The 20630-nt window shown below is 46.7% G+C and overlaps 1 protein-coding gene across 5 annotated transcripts in view; it reads right to left on the bottom strand.

Moving 5' to 3' along the window:
* The window catches only part of SEPTIN3 (septin 3), a 39308-nt gene that overhangs the window by 12334 nt on the left and 6344 nt on the right, over window positions 1–20630 (bottom strand). For 4 of the 5 annotated variants that reach the window (XM_043544317.1, XM_043544309.1, XM_043544305.1 and 1 more), the window contains 6 exons: window positions 6796–6987; window positions 6330–6458; window positions 5825–5906; window positions 4269–4406; window positions 3626–3743; window positions 1409–1504 (listed from right to left, as the gene is read on the bottom strand). In XM_043544317.1, coding sequence (XP_043400252.1) covers window positions 1409–1504; window positions 3626–3743; window positions 4269–4406; window positions 5825–5906; window positions 6330–6458; window positions 6796–6987 — 755 coding nt within the window. Of the gene's footprint in view, window positions 1–1408; window positions 1505–3625; window positions 3744–4268; window positions 4407–5824; window positions 5907–6329; window positions 6459–6795; window positions 6988–17762; window positions 18574–20630 lie in introns of those variants that run through there. The other variant, XM_043544328.1, reaches the window with a different exon arrangement.

Here is a 20630-nt window from a genome sequence, read left to right as displayed (position 1 = left end):
CATAGGTTTTCGCAGGTCTCCACAATGTTCCATAAGTTTATGGCTTCTGATTTTCAGTATTAACTGATAAACACCAGTAAAACACCCCAATAAAAAAATGAAATCAGTGTTCATCCAATAAACATGGGAAAAACATTGGAAATGGCTACTTGTATCTAAGGGTTTGTCTACACGGGGTATGATTTCTAAAGCACGCAAATGTGTTGCACATTAATTGGTCTGTGTAGACCCTGCTGGTGCACACTAAAGGTTCCCTAGTGCACTTTAAAGTAATGCTGTTTGAAACAGTGCTACATTAAAGTGCACTAGGGAACGTTACAAAGAGATTGCTTATTATAGTATATATGACTGTAATGAGTAATGCGTATAATATATACAGTATATATAGGCTTGGAAGAATTAGATTTTTATTGGTAAAAAAAGTAGGTAAACATCAATTTAAGGGACACCCAAACTGATGAAAAATATTTCCACAGATAATAATTGAAATTTACAGATAGACAAGGTAAGAAAAATGCTGTTTGAGAACTTATTAGAGTTTGATTTGAAGGATATTTACTGTTTATATTTTGACGTGATATTGACAATTTGTGTTTGAATGGTTATAAAGCTTTAACTTTTTGAATCTCAACATCCACGGTCATTAAATAATTATTGTCCTATCTTCCCTATCATCTGACCAGCACCCCAATTTTACCCACTGTGAAAATTTTAATTGAAAAAACTGCTTAAAAATAAACTTTTATATTATCCATCAAAATTATGAAAAAAATAAAAATTGAATTCTGCAAAGCCTAGTGTATACATAGAGAAACCCCCAAACCCACCAATTTTGGATATCTACACAAAACTCAAAAATTGCTAAAAATAACCCCCAAAATGAAATTCATAAACCCCCAACAGGAAAAGCCCTACATGTCTTCTACAGATGTCCCCAGATTCCTAGAGGTTGGTCTGCAGATATCCCCAGCATTTCTACAGGAGAATACTGCAATGATGGTTGATGTGAAGGGAAATATGATCAAATTTTTACTTGGGAGACCCCCAAAAATAAGAGTTTGAGGGGTCAAGCTGAGAAGAAGTTGGGGCGTAAATAGCAACAGCTCACATGGGAAGCTAAACCCAGCCAGTGTCCAGCAAGATGAAGTGAAACAAATAGTCCTCTTAAATTCAGCAGTCACTGCACTCTATGGTGATAATGAACGGAGACAATGCAAATTAAATTAGAAAGGATAAAAGAACCCATCCTCCCTACTGGATATAAACAATAATAATAATACTTTGCATTATAGCATCTTTCATCCAAGGATCTCAAAGCACTTTGAAAACTAGGGTGATTTGTCTCCATTCTGCACTCAGTGAAATCTAACCACTCCTCAATACTCTCTCGTTATATGGTGTGTCCTACCCTGATTTTGTCATTCTCTGTTTTATCCTCCAGGTCCTCATCAAACTCTTTCTGGGGGTAAAACTCGATCCCATTCACCTCCAGTTCTTTGCGCACCTGGGCAGGGAAACATTGGAAAGTAAAAAGCAGTGCAAGCATTGAATTATGGCAGACAGCAGGGTGCAGTGGTATTACATTCCTGCTGCAACATTCTCAAGGGGAAGGCGCCTGCAGGGAATACTCCTGAAGGAGTGTGTGATACAGTTGTGACACACAGCAGTGCTGGCAAGAGATTGGACTTTATTCGCTGGCCCCATGGGTCAGGGTTATGAAGGATTAATAAACCAGTCACAGAACAGGGATCAGCAGAAAGACATCTTGGCAGGTCTCAACACAGGTGTGAAACCCTTGCCATCACTGTGACAGATGCCCTTTGAGAGACTTCAGCATAGAAACAGCTGCTCTTCCACGATAGATGCAGCCCACCAGGTAGTTTTTGCCCCAAATGATCTCTAGTAGATTTCAGTTCACCAGAAGATCCACTCATTTAAATTCTCCATTGTGGTGCCCCTAGCAGACCATTCATCATTATTCTTTGTGGTTTTAGTTGATCATTTCCTTAGGATCATTTGGGCGAGCTGTAGCTCAAGCTTATGCTCAAATAAATCTGTTAGTCTCTAAGGTGCCACAAGTCCTCCTTTTCTTTTTGCGGATACAGACTAACACGGCTGCTACTCTGAAACCATTCTCCTGTTGATTAGTCTGAGCTCAGAGGTGGGGTTCACTAGCACAGATACATGTTAATGTCAGCTAGGGTGACCAGACAGCAAGTGTGAAAAATCAGGACAGGGGGTGGGAGGTAATAGGAGCCAAGACCCCAAAATTGGGACTGTCCCTATAAAATCGGAAGATCTGGTCACCCTAATGTCAGCTCTGACCCACTGTGGGCACATGTTTTTCAAAGGTTCATTTAAAGGGCAAGCATGTTCTTGGGTAAGGCCTGTTAAGGTACCCCCCCACTCTGAACTCTGGGGTACAGATGTGGGGACCCGCATGAAAGACCCCCTAAGCTTGTATTCTATCAGCTTAGGTTAAAAACTCTCCAAGGCACAGATTCCTTTCCTTGTCCTTGGACAGTATATTGCTGCCACCACCAAGTGATTTACACAAAAATTCATGGAAGGGTCACTTAGAATCATCCCCCCCCACCAATATATCCCCCCAAGCCCCTTCACCCCCTTTCCTAGGAAGGCTTGAGACTAAAATACCAACCAGTTGCCTTAGCAACATGAGCTCAACCAGACCCCTTTTCTTTAGGACACTGAAATCAATCAGGTTCTTAAAAGAAGAATTTTTATTATAAAGAAAAAAGTAAAAGAATCACACCTGCAAAATCAGGATGGAAGGTAACTTTACAGGGTAATAAAAAGATTTTAAACACAGAGGATTCTCTTCTGTGCTCAGCTTCACAGTTACAAAAACAGGAATGAAACTACCTCTGTAACATAGGGAAATTCACAAGCCAAAACAAGAGATAACCTAATGCATTTCCTTGCCCTATTCACAATTTCTGTGGTTTTAGATGGATTATTCCAGGTATATGTCTCAGGAGCTATTGTACCTGCTTGGCTTCTCGGTCCGGAGAGGGAACAACACAGAGAACAACAAACAAATCCTTCCCCCCCCCAGATTTGAAAGTATCTTCGTTCCTCATTGGTCCTTCTGGTCAGGTGCCAACTAGGTTATTTGAACTGCTTAACCCTTTACAGGTAAGGCAATCCAGTCCAGCTGCCAAGGAGGGATTTTATGCTACCCGTCCCCCTATATTCATGACAAGGCCATATTGTCAGGAATGTACAGCGACTTGGGAAAGAGCTGAATTGCTGTGATATCCTAACAGCTGGAAAAGTGGCCTTCCCCATATTAATCTGAATGATTTAGGCAATCTTCTGCCATATGAGCACACCCAGATCATCGCACACACCCCACATTGACACAGAACCAGGTCCTGTTTTAAGGTTACACAATAGCTGGACTCTGTCAGTGGAGAAGAGTCCAATATTGTATCCCATGGCAGCAGCTGAATGCTGTTCCGAACCATGGAGGGAAACACCAGGATGTCTGAGTGGTCAAAACAATATAATCCCAGTCTGAAGGATACAACCTCCTTTCCCACCTTCCTGCCAGGACAGGTGAGGCTGGGAAAGACTCACTCCACACAGGCATGGTGGTACTCACCCTTTGTTTGAACTCAGTCTTCTCTTCCAGAGTCATGGTGTCTGCCTTGGCGATAACAGGGATGATGTTTACTACTTTGCTGAGATGTTTCATGAACTCTAGGTCCAGGGGTCGCAAGCTGCAGCCCAGGAAAAAGGAATAAGTGAGAGTCATTTTACCACATCACCCTTAACGCTGGCTCCGCTCTTCCCCCTCCCAGAGTCCAGACTAGAGGGAGAAGGGAGAGCTCTCCTGCATATCCCCAAGAGATGCTCCCATTAGATCGCTTCTCCTTCCTCCTCACTCAATGCCTAGAAGAAGAAAAAACTATCGGGAGAGCTGGCCTGGCTATCCCAGTCTAATGCTTTTCTGTACAGCCCTCCCAGTGTTCACCCCAGTAGGGAAAAGTTAAACAGCAGTGGGATTCCTACGCATGACCCATGGGGGAGATGAAAGACGCAGAGTGGGATGTATATAGGAGTGATGCATGGGATAGGATGCCGAGAGAGACTCGTGGAGGACATTACATAGAGAGGGAGTGGTGAGATACATGTGACTGGTCCATAGGGGGAGCTAAAGTAGAGGCACAGTAAGATACGGATGAGACAGGAGACATATAAGTGAGGAGTGGGAGAGAGGAAGCCGTCAGCAGCAGGATACCTACGAGTGACCGGTGGGGGAGATGAAGTAGAGACAGCAGTGGACTCGTGTGTCTGGGATTCGTTTCTTCCTTGCAATATTCACTTCCTCCTTCAGGAATTTTTCATATTGCTCACTGATGTATTTCTCGATGGGCTCCCAGCTGTGAAGGTCAGAGAGAGGGGCGGGGGGCACATTCCTTCCTCATCCTTCATACATACAGTGCTGCTGGCACGTACAGGAACTAAGAGGGGTTTCCAGGGTGGGAGGGTATCATCTGTTCGCCTGATCAGATCCTGCCAGGGTTCTTGATCAGCAGAGGTGCTCAAGCTGAAGCCCCAGTGGCATACGTGGAAAAGGGCTGCTGGCAGGGCGTTCGCTGTGTGGCCCCCCCCGTGACTTTGGCATTTGCCTTACTCTGATCCAAAATAGGCAGAATCTGCTGAATTTTGGGGGGGGGGGGAGCGGAGCAGGGGATTGCAAGCAGGGTGGGGGGAACTGTTGGACTGGGAGGGGGACTTGAGAAGGATGCGCTGCCTGATTGGCTGGTAGTGGGCTATACTGACTGCATTGCCTCACCAAACGTACACTTGGGGGGTGAATTTTGTTGAGTTTTAAGTTAGCCAAGGGTCCTAGAGCACAGCAATAGTCACTCTTTTATAGCATGTGTAGGCCTAAGTAAAATAAATGAAATGATCATTATAAGGATTTTACATTTCCTGAGCCTCTGTCATCTAGCGTCAGAGTAACAGCCGTGTTAGTCTGTATTCGCAAAAAGAACAGGAGGACTTGTGGCACCTTAGAGACTAACCAATTTATTTGAGCGTAAGCTTTCGTGAGCTACAGCTCACTTCATCGGATGCATCGATGAAGTGAGCTGTAGCGCACAAAAGCTTATGCTCAAATAAATTGGTTAGTCTCTAAGGTGCCACAAGTCCTCCTGTTCTTTTTGTCATCTAGTAGGCTCCCAAACACTTTATAAGCTGTGCTCATTTTCCCAGCCGCTGAAGCACAGCCACCTCTGGAGCAGAACGTGTTGGCAGTTTAACAGTTCACAGCAGTACATGGGCCTGATCCAAAGTCCACTGAAGGCAATAGGACTATTTCCATTGAGGTTAATGGGCTTTGGCTCAGGCCTTAAGCGAGGAAGAGAAGAACAATATCCTATCCATTTGGAACCCCCGGGTGACATTTGGGGAGGCAGAATACCATTATCCAGATTGGACTTTGGCAGGATGCTGCTACTGACACCTTTATTCTTCTCAGATGTACTACGGGATCTGTAACGAACACATCTTGTATGAAAGACAACAGCCCGCACCACAGAGTCCCCCCGCTCCCATGCTGGGGACTGGTTCAGAACTGAATCGGAAGGAACACCAACATCCCACCCTGCAGCGCTGACTCCGCCTGGGGCTGAGCTCAGGCTGACCTGTTCGCTGTGTTCCAGGGGCGGGGTCCATCTTACAGCATGGACCACGCTGGGTGCTGACTCTTCTGTATGCCCAGCCCTGTGGGGAAGTCAGCCACCCAAGAGGCACACAGAGAGGGGGAGGATAGATGGGTAAGTCAGACGCTCACCAATTCTCATTGTTGATCTGGTCACCAAATCCTGGGGTGTCAATTACCGTTAGTTTCATCTTGACACCACCTTCTTCAATGACTGGGGAAGAAAGCAGAAAAGACCTCATGATCCCCCTCCCTCAAGATCGGCTTCTCTGTGTAGGTGTCTATGACTCATGTTGTGGGAATGATGATGGTCTGCCCTTTCCATGACCACAGAAGCAAGGGAGAGACTGTTTGTGCCTCTTTCAAAGCAGGGGCTTTGAACCTGGGTCTCCTACTTCCCAGATGAGTGCCCTAACCACCAGGCTGCTGGCTAGTCTAATGGGTCAGGGTCTCTCTCTCCCTCTCTCAAAAATTTGGAAAGGTCTGTTTCATCTCAATGTGGAACTAAATCTTGAATTCTGGTTTTCCAGCCAGCCCTTGTAAAAGGTCCTTGACAGGACTGTTCTAAGACACCAGCACTCTGTACACTCTTTCAGCCAGTACTGCTGGTCCTCACGATACTTTTCCTGGTTCTTACCATGCCCAATGGCCTTGATCTCCACTGTCTTAGGGATCTTCTCCTCACGGTTCCAGCCTGAAGACTTGCGGCTAACTTGGGATTTGAAGAGGGTGTTCACCAGTGTTGATTTCCCCAGCCCACTTTGACCTGATAAATGTAAAGGGGAAGAATGTAGCATTTACCTCAGCTGTGCTCTGACAATAGGCTGAAGAACTTAAACCCATGGAAGTTGCCAAGTTGGGTGTGAGGGATCTTCTTGCCCTTCATAAGTACCTTAACAGAAAATCACAAGGACAGGGACTAGAGATCTACTGGAACTAGGCTTGGACTGATGTTAAAGCATCTGTCCTTCACCCATACTCCCAATGATCCCCTATACCCTTATAACCTCTTGTACCTGTGCCTATGAGAGTGAAGTCAAAGCTCGGTAAAGCTTCTCTCTATGCCCCCCAAAAGCTCCATAGGTCTTGATGACCCCTCCTACCTACAACCATGATGTTGAAGTCAAAGCCCGTCTTCATGGTCTTCTTGCGCATCTGCTCAATGATGGTGTCGATCCCAATGTAGCCCAGCAGGTTGGAGTTAATGCCAACAGGTTTCATTGGCACTGCTGGTTTTTGCCGGGGCTCCGGCACCAGCTCAGACATAGCTGTCTCAATCTTGTTGTCTGCTGACCCTGCCCGGGAGAAAGAGGGGAGAACTGTCATTCAGGTGGCACCACTAGTGATCTCCCTCTGCCCCTCTCTGCTGCTGGGGAGTGGGTCTCGGATGTGTGTTTCACTGGCTGCTTGCTGGGCATGAATTAGGTTACAGATCTGAGCTTTATGGCCCCTACTGGAAAGTTAACTTTCTGAGGCTCTGGCTCCATGTTATGCATCATTGCATCCTGGGAGCTCCAAGGGATGGGGCCCCTAGAGCATGGCATGTGTAGGGGGGACAGGAAGGAAAACCTCTGTCTCGTTGCCTATGTGACCCCAGGGCTGTGGCATGCCCTCCCCTTTGATCTCGAAACGTCCCCAGAATCAGCCCCTTCAACAGCAGGTTGAAAACTGGCTTTCAGCAATGCACATTCACTCTGACTATGTTTCCTACTGCTAGATGGTCTTGTGGGTTTAACCATATGGTTTTTAATATGTAGGTCTACATTTTCAAGTGTTCCCTAATTGTGGGTACTCAACAATGAAGGCACTGAAAATCCAGGAGCACTTTTGAAAAGGTGGTCCTACCTAAATATAGCACCCTATTTCTGCTATCATAGCCCTCCTTAACTGTCACTTAGCCAATGCAGTTCTCTTTCTTTTAAGGAGAGATTGAGTGTGGGCTAATTATTAGAGCAGGAGCGTGGGAAACCAGAGATGCAGCTTCTATTTCTTACTCATCCATAGATTCACCGCATGTCTCTGGGCAAGTCACTTAACCTCTCTGTGCCTGTTCTTCCATCTATACGGGGTTGCACACTTTGTAGCTAGTGTAGGCAGAGCTCATTGCACCCCAGTGGCTCCTTGTATCCATCCATTCCCCGCACAGACTCCCTGTGCCACTCTCCAATCCCCCTCTATTTCAGGGACTCTCCCTACCAGCCACGTTCAGTTTCTTTGAACGTGGCTGATAGGGAGAGTCCCCACACTGCACGTCTACAAAGCAGTTGTTATCACCATCACAACATATAGCAGTGAGACATGTCAACTTACCAAGAAAGATATGCAAAAGCTGGATGCATTTCAACACTAATGTCTGAGAAGAATATTGGAAATAACATATAGCGATAGGAAGATGAATGAAGAAGTCAGAAAAATGACTGGACAAGGCACCCTCTCACAAATAATCTACAAAAGAAGACATCCGTGGCTGGGACATGTGCTGAGAATAGGAAAAGAACGCTGACCAAATGCCGCCCTTGAATGGACGCCAGAAAATGTGAGAAGAAAGAGAGGAAGACCGCAAATGACATGGAAACGAACAGTTCTGAATGACATTTAGCACCTCGACATGAAATGGGAAGATTTGGAGAGAAGGGCAGTTGACAGGCAAGGATGGCAAATGTGGGTAGCCTAACGTGCAGCAAAGCATGGGATGGACTAAGGTCTAAGGTCCCTACCAGCCATGTCTACATTAGAGATCATACAGTGGCACAGCCGTACAAATGCAGCTGCGCCTCTGTAAGATCTCTCGAGTAGCCGCTCTGTGCCGGTGGGAGAGAGGTCTCCCATTGACATAATGACTCCACTCACGGCAAGCGGCGGTAGCTATGTCAGTGGGAGAAGCTCTCCTGCCGACATAGCACTGTCCACACCTGGGCTTATGTCACTCAGGGGCATGTTTTTTCCACACCCCTAAACGGCATAAGTTATTCCAATATAAGTGGCAGTGTAGACATTATTCTCCTTCTTTCTTTCTTTTTCTTTCAGGGTGTCAGCATTTTTACACAGGATTGGGGTGATGGGCAGAGCTGAGAGGAGGGGTATTGTTGTGCTGGAAGGGGTTAATGGCTGCCATCAACTAACACAGAGGTTACTCCCCTGCACTGAGGCAGGACCAAGTAAACCTAGACCATCCCATATCAGGTGTTTGTCTAACCTGTTCTTAACCTCCAGTGATGGGAATTCCACACCCTCCCATGGAAACTTATTCCAGAGTTTAACTACTCTTAGAGTTAGAGTTTTTCCTAATATCTAACCTAAATCTCCCTTGCTCCAGGGATGCTAACCAGATGCCAGGGGCTCTGTGCCTCCTCCATTGCTTTTGGTAACGTGGGATGGATCATGGGGCGGAGAGGGGGAGTGCACAGGGCCTGGGCTGGGGGCGGGGCAGAGTCACATGGGGAGGTCAAGTGCCTCCCCCCATTAGCTGGTGCAACGTACAGATAAGAAATGAATTCTCCTTACACCACCGCCTCAGCACCACCTCTTGGAACGTCTGCCCCCTCACATACACCTCTGTGCTTTCTTCCATGCCACCCTCTCCACAAGCAACGGACGCCCACTCTGAGCTGGTCCAGAAGGCCACTATCTTCTCATTGATAGTACTCTTGGAGACCTACTACTTCCGCAGTGCCTACAAAGAAAGAAGCTAGCTGGCTCAATCTCTCTCTCCCGCATCTTCCATGTAAAAGAGATAGACAATAGCGAAGTCCTTACTGGGTTTCATGGAGTCTCTGGCTCTTTTCCTTTATTGGGTTAGAGAAAGCTCTGCTTAGGATAGTAAATCATCTGCTTCTCTAAATCGCTGATTTTATCTCATTAACGAACTGCTCACATACATGGAGGGAAGGGGGCTGAATGGCGGGAAGGATTGCTGGGCAGGAGGAGTGTATGCACACTGGAACTAGCACTGGGAATCAGAATGGGGGGAATGCATAAGGGTTGAATTTGGAAGGGAAGCTAAAGTGGGGGAATTTAGTTTGTTTATTTTAAAAAACAAAAACAGTCGTGATCCTTGTAAGCTGTTGTCCTATCACCACTCTGCTCACTTTGCTCGTATGTTTTTAGATTGCCAGCTTTCCAGGGCAGGGGTAGTGTCTTCTTTTGTCTGGACTTTGCAAAGGACTCAGCACGTTGTGGGCACTACTCCAATCTAAATAATAAATAATAAATGATAGATTATCCCCTTAAATCAATCCCTCCGAGCTCTTGTTTCCTCTGCTCTCCCCTGCCCCAGCCACACCTCAGGAAGTTGGCAATCCAAAATGGCAGGTGAGCAGTTTTGTGGCATGGCTACCATTTGGCATGTTGCAGCCACTGCTTTGGAGGAAGAGACATCTGGGGCCCACACACCCTGTCATTGAGCCAGAGGCACCAATGACCAACATCATGGGCTGCAGCAAAAATAAGTGTACAGGGTAAGAAAGAGTCATGGATAGGAAGAATTTCAAGGAGTATTTCAAGACAGAGATGGTCTGGGAGGAAGAGCCGGTCTGAGTGACTGAGGAACTGCTTAACATTTCCTCGTTCAAAGCACTGTACAAACATTAAGGGCTTCTCCACACAGGGAAATTTACCTGCATAACTATACCAGTATACATTTATAACTAAGGCTAAGATTTTGTCATGGTTATTTTTAGTCAGAGGCATGAACAGGTCACAGGCAATAAACAAAAATTCACGGAAGCTGTGACCTATCTGTGACTTTTGCTGTTGCAACTCCATGGTTTCCCCCACCACCGTGGTGGCTGGGAGCTGTGGGGTTCCCTTTTCACCTACGGCAGCTGGGACCTGCAGGGTGACCATATTTCCCAAAGAGAAAATGGGACACCCCAGCTGCTTGCCTGAAGCATCCCCCTTCCCCCGCCACGCGAGGCTGTCACCCGTCACTGGAGCCCTGAGGAGGGCCCCTTCAGGAGTCTGTCACCTGTCGCTGGAACTTTGCAGGAGGCCCCCGTCACTTGTCACTGCTGTCCCCGGTACCCTGCCAGGGCCCCACTAGCTGTCAGCTCCAGAGTCCTGCAGCCCCTGGGGCTGAAACAGAGAATGTCACGGAGGTTTCTGGAAGTCACAGATTCCATGACTTCCATGACCTTCGTGACATAAACATAGCCTTAGTTATAACTATAGCCACATAATTATACCACCACAGCCACTCTGGTAAATTTCCCTGTGCAGACAAGTCCTAAGGCCAAAAGTGGCAGTGATTTAGGGGGTGTGTGTCAATGTTTGGGTGTCCTACCTGAGACTCTTTAAAGGAGCGTAGTTTCCAGAGGGTGAGCATGCACGGAAGACAATGCTCCCTCTAAGGATAGAAATCGTACCTATGCCATGCATATGCTTATAGCATCATAGAAATGTGGGGCTGGAAGGGACCTCAAGAAGCCATCAATTCCAGCCCCCTGCACTGTGGTAGGACTAACTAAACCTAGACCATCCGTGACAGGTCTTTATCCAGCCTGTTTTTAAAAACCTCCAATGATGGTGCTATCACAATCTCCCTTGGAAGCCTGTTCCAGATCTTAACTATCTTTATAGTTAGAAAGATTTTCCTAATATCTAACCTAAATCTCCCTTGCTGCAGATGAAGCCCATTACTTCTTGTCCTCCCTTCAGTGAGCATGGGTCACTGTCCTCTTTATAACAGCCCATAACATATTTGAAGACTGTTAACCCGACCCCCCATAGTCTTCCTTTCTCAAGACTGAACATGCCCAGTTTTTTTAAGCTTTCATCATAGGTCAGGTTTTTTAAACAGTTCTGTTGCTCTCCACTGGACTCTCTCCAATTTGTCCACATCTTTCCAAAAGTACGGTGCCCAGAACTGGACACAGTATTCCAGCTGAGGCCTCACCAGTGCCAAAAAGAGTGGGACAATTACTTCCCGGGTCTTACATATAACAGTCCTTTTAATAAACCCCATAATATTAGCCTTTTTCACAGCTGCATCACATTACTGACTCATATTCAATTTGTGATCCACTATAACTCTCAGATCCTTTTCAACAGTGCTACCACCTAGCCAGTTATTCCTCAGTTTGTAGTTGTGCATTTGATTTTTCCTTCCTTAGTGATGTACTTTGCACTCATCTTTATTGAATTTCATCCTGTTGAATTAAGATCAATTCTCCAATTGGTCAAATTCATTTTGAAATCTAATCCTGTCCTCCAAAGTGCTTGAAATCGCTCCTACCTTGAGGTCATCTGCAAATTTTTTAAGCATACTCTCCGTCCATGATCAAAATCTTTAATAAAAATATTGACCCAAACCTAAGACTGACCCCCATGGGTCCCCACTACCTACGCCCTCCTAGTATGACAGCGAACCAATGATAACTACTCTTTGAATATGGTCTTTCAACCAGTTGTGCACCCACCTTATAATAATTTCATCTAGATCACATTTCCCCAGTTTGCTTATGAGAATGTCATGCAGGACTGTGTAAAAAGCCTTAATAAAATCAAGATATATCACATCTACTGCTTTCGCCCATCCTCTAAGCCAGTAACCCTGTCAAAGAAGGAAATTAGGTTGGTTTGCTATGATTTGTTCTTGACAAATCCATGCTGACTATTCCTTATAACTCTATCATCCTCTAGGTGCTTACAACTTATTGTTTAATAATTTGTTCCAGTATCTTGCCAGGTATCGAAGTTAGGATGACTGGTCTATAATTCCCTGGTACTCTTTGTTCCCCTTTTTAAAGATCAGTACTATGTTTGCCCTTCTCTAGTCTTTTGGGACCTCACCTGTCCTCCAGGAGTTAAAAATAATTCCTACTGATACCAAGATTGCTTCAGTTAGCTCCTTAAGGACCCTAGGATGCATTTCATCAGGCTCTGCTGAGTTGAATACATCTAACTCATCTTTAACCTGTTCTTTCCCTAATTTGGCTTGGATTCCTTTCCCCTTGTTGTTTATATTAATTGTGTTGAGGATCTGGTCACCAATAACCTTTTTAAACAGCTCAGCTTTTTTGATGCCATTAGTTATTAGCTCTCCTTCCTCACTAAATAGAGGATCTACACTTTCCTTTGTCCGTCTCTTTATGTAGTTGAAGAATCTCTTCTTATTGCTTTTTATGTCCTTTGCTAGGTGTAACTCATTTTGTGTCTTAGCTTTTCTGCTTTTGTTCCTGCATGCTTATGCTATTATTTTGTACTCTTCCTTAGCAATTTGTCCATGTTTCCACATTGTGTAGGATTTCTTTTTGATTTTCATGTCATTAAAGAGCTCCTGATGGAGCCATATTGGCTTCTTGCTGTTCTTCCTATCTTTCCTTTGCATCGGGATAGTTTGCAATTTTGCCTTTAATATTGTCTCCTTGAGACATTGCCAGCTCTCTTGAACTCCTTTTCCCCTTGGATTTTTTTTCCCATGGGACCGTACCTACCAATTCTCTGAGTTTGTTAAAGTCTTTTTTGAAGTCCATTGTCTTTATTCTGCTGCTCTCACTCGTTCCTTTCCTTAGAATCATGAAATCTCTCATTTCATGATCACTGTCACCCAAATTGCTTTCCATGTTCAGATTCACTACCAATTCCTCCTTGTTGGTCAGAATCAAGTCTAACATGCTAGCCCTCTATTTTCTCTACTTTCTAGGACAAAAAGTTGTCCCTGGTACATTCCAAGAACTTACTAGAAATGTGTTTTGTCGTATTACTTTTCCAGCAGATGTCTGGGTAGTTCAAGTCCCTCATTAATACCAGGACTTATGTTCTGGGTATTTCTGTTATTTATTCTAGAAATGCCTCATCCACCTCCTCTTCCTGATTTGGTGGTCTATAGTAGGTAGCTGTATGTGATGCAAAGAAGGTATTCATGGCCATAGTAGCTAGATACCCAGGACGCTGCCACAACCCATGTGTCCTGCCATTGTCCCCTACAGCACTTACCCCATTTATAGCCTGAGCCCACAGAGATGGGGAAAGGGGGTGGCAGAGAGGGCTCAGGGGCATTTTTGCCTACTTCCTCCTGCCCACCTATGTCCCTTTCTCTCTGTCATTTCCCTGGTCACCTGCCCCAGATGCTGTGAGTTTTGTCTCTCCGCAACTGCATCTGAAAATAGCCTGCTTTTACACTGCTCACGTCTAGGTGCCTCAGTTTCTCTAGAATATGTAAACTAGTGATTTCCACATGCCAATATAAATCTAGTGGGTATTTCTGAACTCCCAGGAAATTCACAGTCACCTTTGAAAATCCTGCCAGGCACTCTGTGGCCCAGGTCTTCAAAGGTATTTAGAAGCCCAACTTCCAATGGGAGTTAAGCTCCTAAATACCTTTTAAGATCTGGTGCTGTATCCTCAGGCATCTTGGGGGCAACCAAACACCCCTCTGAAAGCCCCCTGAGCTCCCAATCAAAGCTAGTTGGAAAATTTCCATCAAAACCATTTTCTGACAGGAAAGGCCATTTGTGTCAAAAATCAAAAATGTGTCGATTCCAATGAAAATTCTTGCAGAAAAAATATTTTGAAGTGAAAATATTTTCATTCTGGAAAAATTTTGTTTTGGAATTTGTAATTTTTGTTTCTGCATTTGACATTTTGTTTCTTTTCTTCCCCATTTGTATTTTATGTTTACATTATTTCATGACAAGCTGGTGGGAACAATGCATAATATAATAATTTGCACTACTGCTGACAAAGTCAGACCTGGCAGCTGTAAGAGCGGTCCTATTGGGTTCCAGGAAGTGGTGGGTGCAAGCCCGCCCATTGCTAAGGGACCCTCCCACAGATTTAGGGGAGGATCCACAGGGTCCAGGAACTCAAATAGCTACAAGAGACAACCAAAAATGTAACAGGGACAGGTGTAAAGATCAAAGGGTCAAACAAAGGGAACCTGATGGGACACCAAGCAGAGAACCCTGGACAGCGCCCACTGCTCCTTGAAGATGTCAAGGGAGCCAGTGGATGCCGCCCAGAGGAACTCCGCCGGGATGCGTGAATGGAGGGAGGACTGGAAATAGGCCCCACAGTCGCAAAGAACCCCCTCAGCCAACCTCCTCTCCCTGGTGTTGTAGATGGTCACTTTGGCCATCGCCAGGAGGAAGTTGATGAGGACGTCCCGCGACTTTGTGGGGCCACGGATAGGGTGTGTGTATATGAAAAGGTGAGAGGAAAAGTGCTGCCAGAAACGTAAAAGGATGTTCAGGAGGAGCCAGAACAGGGGCTGCAACCTGGGGCACTACAGGTATACGTGCACCAGGGATCCCTCACACCACAAAAGGGGCAGGCATCAGGGACGGGGGTGAACCGCGCCCGTGCTCACGGCTCCGTAGAGGAGCCGCCAACTAATATCCCTGGCTGGCCTTGGGACTCGGGTGGAATATAGGCTGGCCCACCAGGGTTCCTCACTCTCAACAGGTGGCAATAGGTCCTGCCACTTCGTATTCGGGCGGGACATGAGGGTGAGGAAATGAAGGATGTGAAGCATGAGCATGTACAGATGTTTCCTTGGCACGGTCCGGAAGCGAACCAGCTGCAAATCGTGCAGCTGGCTCGCGGTGTATGGGTGGGATTCACTGGGCAGGGGCCTGATGGAAAGGTCCGGAGGGCCCGGGGTGCAGGGTGGGTGAGGAGTGCCCTCCTGCAGGACCTGCTCGAGGTAAACCCGAACAGCGGGCAGTAAGGCTGCCCTCACCTCCTGAAGTACGTGCTGCGGACTACGAAGGGTGGAGAGCCCTGTGTGCTGAGCAAGTATCACGGGATCCACCCAGTCTCCCCGGTCATAGTCCAGGAGGTCTCCAACTCTGGTCACTTCTGCCAGGACCAACCTCTGGCGCACCTAGGGGGACTCCGCCACCTGCACTCGGAGCTGGGGGTTGTGTAGCAGGGGCTCCGCAAGGAGATCTGCTCCCATGGTGGCCGCCATGGACCTGGTGGTTGAAAGCAGTTTCTAGGTCTGGAGGAGGTCCTGGTAGAAGACCTCTCGGATAGAGATAAAGGAGCTGCCAGTCGTATCGGAGCCCTCAGAAGCGGCGCAGAAATGCGTGCGCCAGTATGCTCCACGCCGGACTATCTGCACCATAAAGGAGCCTCTGCAGGGCCTGGAGGCGGAAGACATGGACCTGGGTGCGTAAACACTTCAGGCCCTGCCCTCCCTCCTCTAGGGGTAGATGGAGAACCCCTGCAGAGACCCAGTGCAGTCCTGGCCCAAAGAACTCCAGAACTAGCTTCTGGATATCAGCCAGGACACCCTGCGGCTGGAGTCAGGGTGTTGAGCCAGTGCCAGAGCATGGACAGGACTATCTGGTTGAGCACCAGTGCCCTCCCTCGCAGGCAGAGGCACCGGAGTAGCCCCATCCACCTCCACACCCACTCAGACACCCTGTCCTCCAGCCCCGCTGTAAGAGTGGTGGATGGCAGATATATCTGCCCTAGGGTGGCGAAGTTCTTAGGAACTGAAAAAAGGTTATCTCAGGTTAGTTAGAGACACCTGAGTCTAATTAGGAGCCACTGGTGACCTTTAAACATCCCCTTTCCAGTGAAATGGGGGAAGAGAGAGAGAGAAGAAACAAACAGCAGCAGGCAGAAAAGGCGGACAACTGTTCTCCTCCCTGTAGGGGAAACACTGAATTTACTTTTGTTTTGGGAAGTGTTGGCCACCAGAAGCCAGCATAACAAAGCAGTGCTCAGGTGGAGGCAAGGAGATGTATTTCTTGTGTGTTGTGGGATTTTTTGCTTAAGAGAACTACTCGGGCCAGCCCTCAGGCCCACCTTGTAAATACTGTGAATAAACCAAAGTTAAGAATTAAAAACCTCCAGAGTAGGACTGATCTACTCCAGCTCCCCGCTCCCATCCCTCTGCCAGAGGGAGAAACACTGAGGCAGACATGGTGAAAGAGGTGTCTGGATATGTGTCATGGTATGACATCATAGAATAGTAGAAATATTCTATTTTTATTTTATTTTTAAACTCATTAAGGGCAGCTGCTATTTAGAACCTCTGCTCTTTGTGTTGCAATGAAACAGTGCGACACTTTGAAAGTTTCAGCTACAAGGTCATATTATAACATGCCTGTAGCACTGCATATTACTACCAATGTGGCATGACTACATGCATAAATAATAAAGCTATAACAATGAAAAAAACCCTATAAATAAAATAAAAATAAAAAGGAAATTTAGAAACAAAATTCAAATTTCCCAGAACTGACATTTTTCAGATTTTCTGACTGCTGGGAAATTTCAGAAATATTTGGTTTTGATTCCAGATCAGAATGAAAAGACATTTCAAAACGTCAACATTTCCTGCAAACAAGAAATTCCAACTTTTGACAAGCTCTTTGCCTAGTCCCAAACTGGGAGCCTAGTGAGGGCCCTGATTGGCTAGGATTGCTGATGTCATTGTGCTGTCACAGCAGGCCATGGGTGCCTCATGAGAGAATTGCAGAAATGTCTTGAGCAAATCTTGGAGCTGGGGGTGTGGGGGGAAGGAGGCAAGGACATTCCAAGCTAGGGATAACAGCTGTTGCTGGAGACCCGAGCATCATATCACAGTGGGGGTTCGATAACCCCAGCGTGGCTGAGCACGAGGCTGAACCTGAGCACCCAATGTAGTTTGGGCACCCAGTACCAAGAGCAGATTTTCAAGGAACTGGCACAGCCCACACTCTGCTTTGAAAACACCCCTTTTGTCTGGGGGCCCAAGTCTTCTCCAGGGCACGCATAGGAGCCCTTTGAAAAGGCCCTCACACATGACTTGCCAAGGCCACCCAGGGAGTCAGTGGCAAAGGCAGGATCAGGACTCGTGGATTCCTGATGCTTAGTCCTGTGCTCCAGCCCACACAGCCTCCCACAGCTTTGGTGGGGGAGAGAAACCCAAACATATGGTGAATCCGAGATCCATTTAGCCTTCATCCCATCCTTGCCTGCAAGGGAAAGGGCTGTCAGGAAGTCATCACCCTTCCCTGCTTTTCTAAACCGAGGAGGTGCATTAGAAGTTGTTTGTACCTTCCTCTGGAGCCTGCAACAGTGGTGCGGGTGGACAAGAGACTGGACGGACCATTGGTCTGATGCAGCCTAGCAAGTCGCATCTCCTTAAACGAAAAGGAGGCTGCAGTAGCCCCCAAGTTGAGGCAATAGCCCCTGAGCTGAGCTGCTCTCAGCTGGAAGTCACTCCCATGCACATCACAACCAGTTTTTTATGCTGACAAAGCTTCCCTCAAGGCTGCTGTTGTCTTTTGCCAGCTTTCTCAAAGCTGTTGCCAGCCAGGAAAGTCCAGGTATCAGATGAAACATGCAGAGCTCAACCGGCCAACTCCCCGGCCCCCTTTGCTTAACCTGGTACTCCTTCTCCTGGATATCCTGGTCATGGGCATCCCTGTAGCTCTGCCAATGCCCTTCAGTCCAGACCCAGACGCTCCCCAACATCATGTTGCTGTCTCCAAGCCCACAAAGCGCTGACATTCACCTCGTTCCTGAGCTGCAGCAGGGGACCAGACATCCCTGCTAACTGGGATGGTCCTAATTTGAGGAGGAAAGTGGTTTGAGTTCACTGTGGATTAAGCTACAGAGGACTAAGGCCACTTTCCCTCTGAATGAGAGAATCCCCACAGGAGCTAAATGCACTTGAACGAATATGCTTTAACTTCACACCTTATGTTAGTTCACCTTAGCTTTCCTGACTGTCCCTGTGTAGACAAGCCCTGAGACACAAGCTGGGACCAACCTGGCTTTCAAGAGTTCCTTGGCTTCCCAACAAAATGGAAGTTGGCTCTGTTCTTTTCTGGAACTCAAGGGGGAAAGCTTCTTTCATTCAAATGGTAGCGAAGTAGAGGTGTAGATGAGACCATGCTGACTCTTTGTTTTACATCCTTTTCTCTAATGCTTTGTTCCATGTGCTAATAAACAGAGAAAGACAAGGTGGGTGAGACTGGCCTAATAAACATAGTTGTTATAAGAAGGTTGTTGATCACTGTAGCACTGATTCCCCAAGGGAAGAGATGCAGGTGTCCAGTCAGACCTGCACGGTGACGGGGTGTTGTACCCAGATCCCGGTCCAAGAGTGGGAGAATTGCAAGATGCCACTCAGGGCTAGGTTTCAGAGTAGCAGCCGTGTTAGTCTGTATCTGCAAAAAGAAAAGGAGGACTTGTGACACCTTAGAGACTAACCAATTTATTTGAGCATAAGCTTTCGTGAGCTACAGCTCACTTCATCGATGAAGTGAGCTGTAGCTCACGAACGCTTATGCTCAAATAAATTGGTTAGTCTCTAAGGTGTCACAAGTCCTCCTACTCAAGGATAGGTAAGGCACAAGGCTGAACACTGTGGGGGTGCACTCAAAAAGACTGGAAAGGGGACTGAGGTGCAGCTAGCCCTGTGACCCTGACACTTAAAGCTCATTGAGATCTATGAATGAAAAGCACTATGTAAGTGCTAATAATGAATAATAATAATAATAGTGACTGCTACTAATTCAGCATCATTAATATTCATTCATCTAGCATGTCCATCACTGTTCTATTTACAGCAGCCACTCAACGCTGGATGGAGCCCGGCAAACTCATTACGCATAGGCTGCTGAACAGAGATCAGATGGTAAGGACTTTCAGTCATCACTGCCCCAGGGGAAGATTAGAACCAGTAACCTAAATATGAAAGGCTCCTTATCCCCCCCACCCCCCCGGCCTTCCTGTTCTTTGTCTGAATGGCATCAGGAGGGAGGGGTGGAAACATTCAAACCACAAAGAATCCAGCCTCTAGAAACAAACTGCTATTTACTATTCAGACAATACATCTATAGCCTTATTCTGTGTCTCCTTCTACTCAGGAAGGGCCTGATCCTGACACTGAAGCCAAGGGGAATCTGGACTATTGGGAGCGTTGCCATTTACACTACAGCACCCTTACACTGCCCTGGCAAGGTAATTACACCTACACACACTTTAAGGCCCCTTTTACACTGCCAGGGTGGAATAAAGGGGTCTTAGTGTACAAATCACAGTCTGGCCCTCCACACATTAGTGTATGCCCCTGAGAAAGCAGGTGGCTATTGTTTAAGCCAAATCTCCATGAGGTTTGCAGACATTAACATTCGTTAATTCAGACCTAGAGAAATGTCACGGTTAATCATTTTTTCTCGCTTGTCTAAGCTTTAGAAGGGATGCCTTTCATTTTTATCTAGGTCCCAGAGTTACCAAGGGGTCATTTATTCCAGCATGTATGTCTGTACAATACAAACAATTTATAGTGCAGGACAATCCGATCTAAATCATTAGACTAGGAGGCCACAAGATCAGTTCATCCCCCTCCCCGCCCCCCACTAAGGACAAGCATATTTCAAGTGGGACAGAGAGACTTATTCCAGCTCTTTGGGGCTGCTACATCCTCCCCAAAGCCAGCCTTCCTTAATATGCCTTTAATAACCACCTGGTGTACTGGGGCTAGACCGTAGCCCATCTCTCTCCAATCTGCAGTGAAATCTAGCACACTGAAGCCTCACTGGAAAATACAGAAACTAGAAAGGAGGAAGAACTATTAGGCCATCTCCCCATCTCCACCTCAGCTGCAGTAAGGGGGTTCTCGATTCTCTAGGTTGAAACAGCTCAGGCGACAGGGTTCCCTTGGAAAGCTGATCCAGGCTCTGATAAGTCTGACCTGAAGAAGAGCTCTGTGTAAGTGCCAACGTTTGTCTCTCTCGCCAACTGAAGTTGGTCCAATACAAGTTATTACCTCACCCACCTTGTGTCTCCAAGATCTTACCATTGGGGCATTCCCCCGGAGCATGCCCTACCCCTGAGCCAGTCCTCAGGAGGAAGCTATGCTCTCCCATGCTTGCCCCTCAGCCCCACATCAGCACACACCTCTCTTCCCTATGCTGCCAATCTCCCCAGAGCCCTCAAGCTCTTGGCTGCACTCTGTTTCCCATCCTCATGTCCCAAAGGGTTTGTTGCACAG

The sequence above is a fragment of the Chelonia mydas genome, chromosome 1, assembly GCF_015237465.2.
Source record: "Chelonia mydas isolate rCheMyd1 chromosome 1, rCheMyd1.pri.v2, whole genome shotgun sequence".
In the NCBI taxonomy this organism is placed as follows: Eukaryota; Metazoa; Chordata; order Testudines; family Cheloniidae; genus Chelonia; species Chelonia mydas.
This window is presented reverse-complemented; position numbering and strand designations above follow the sequence as displayed.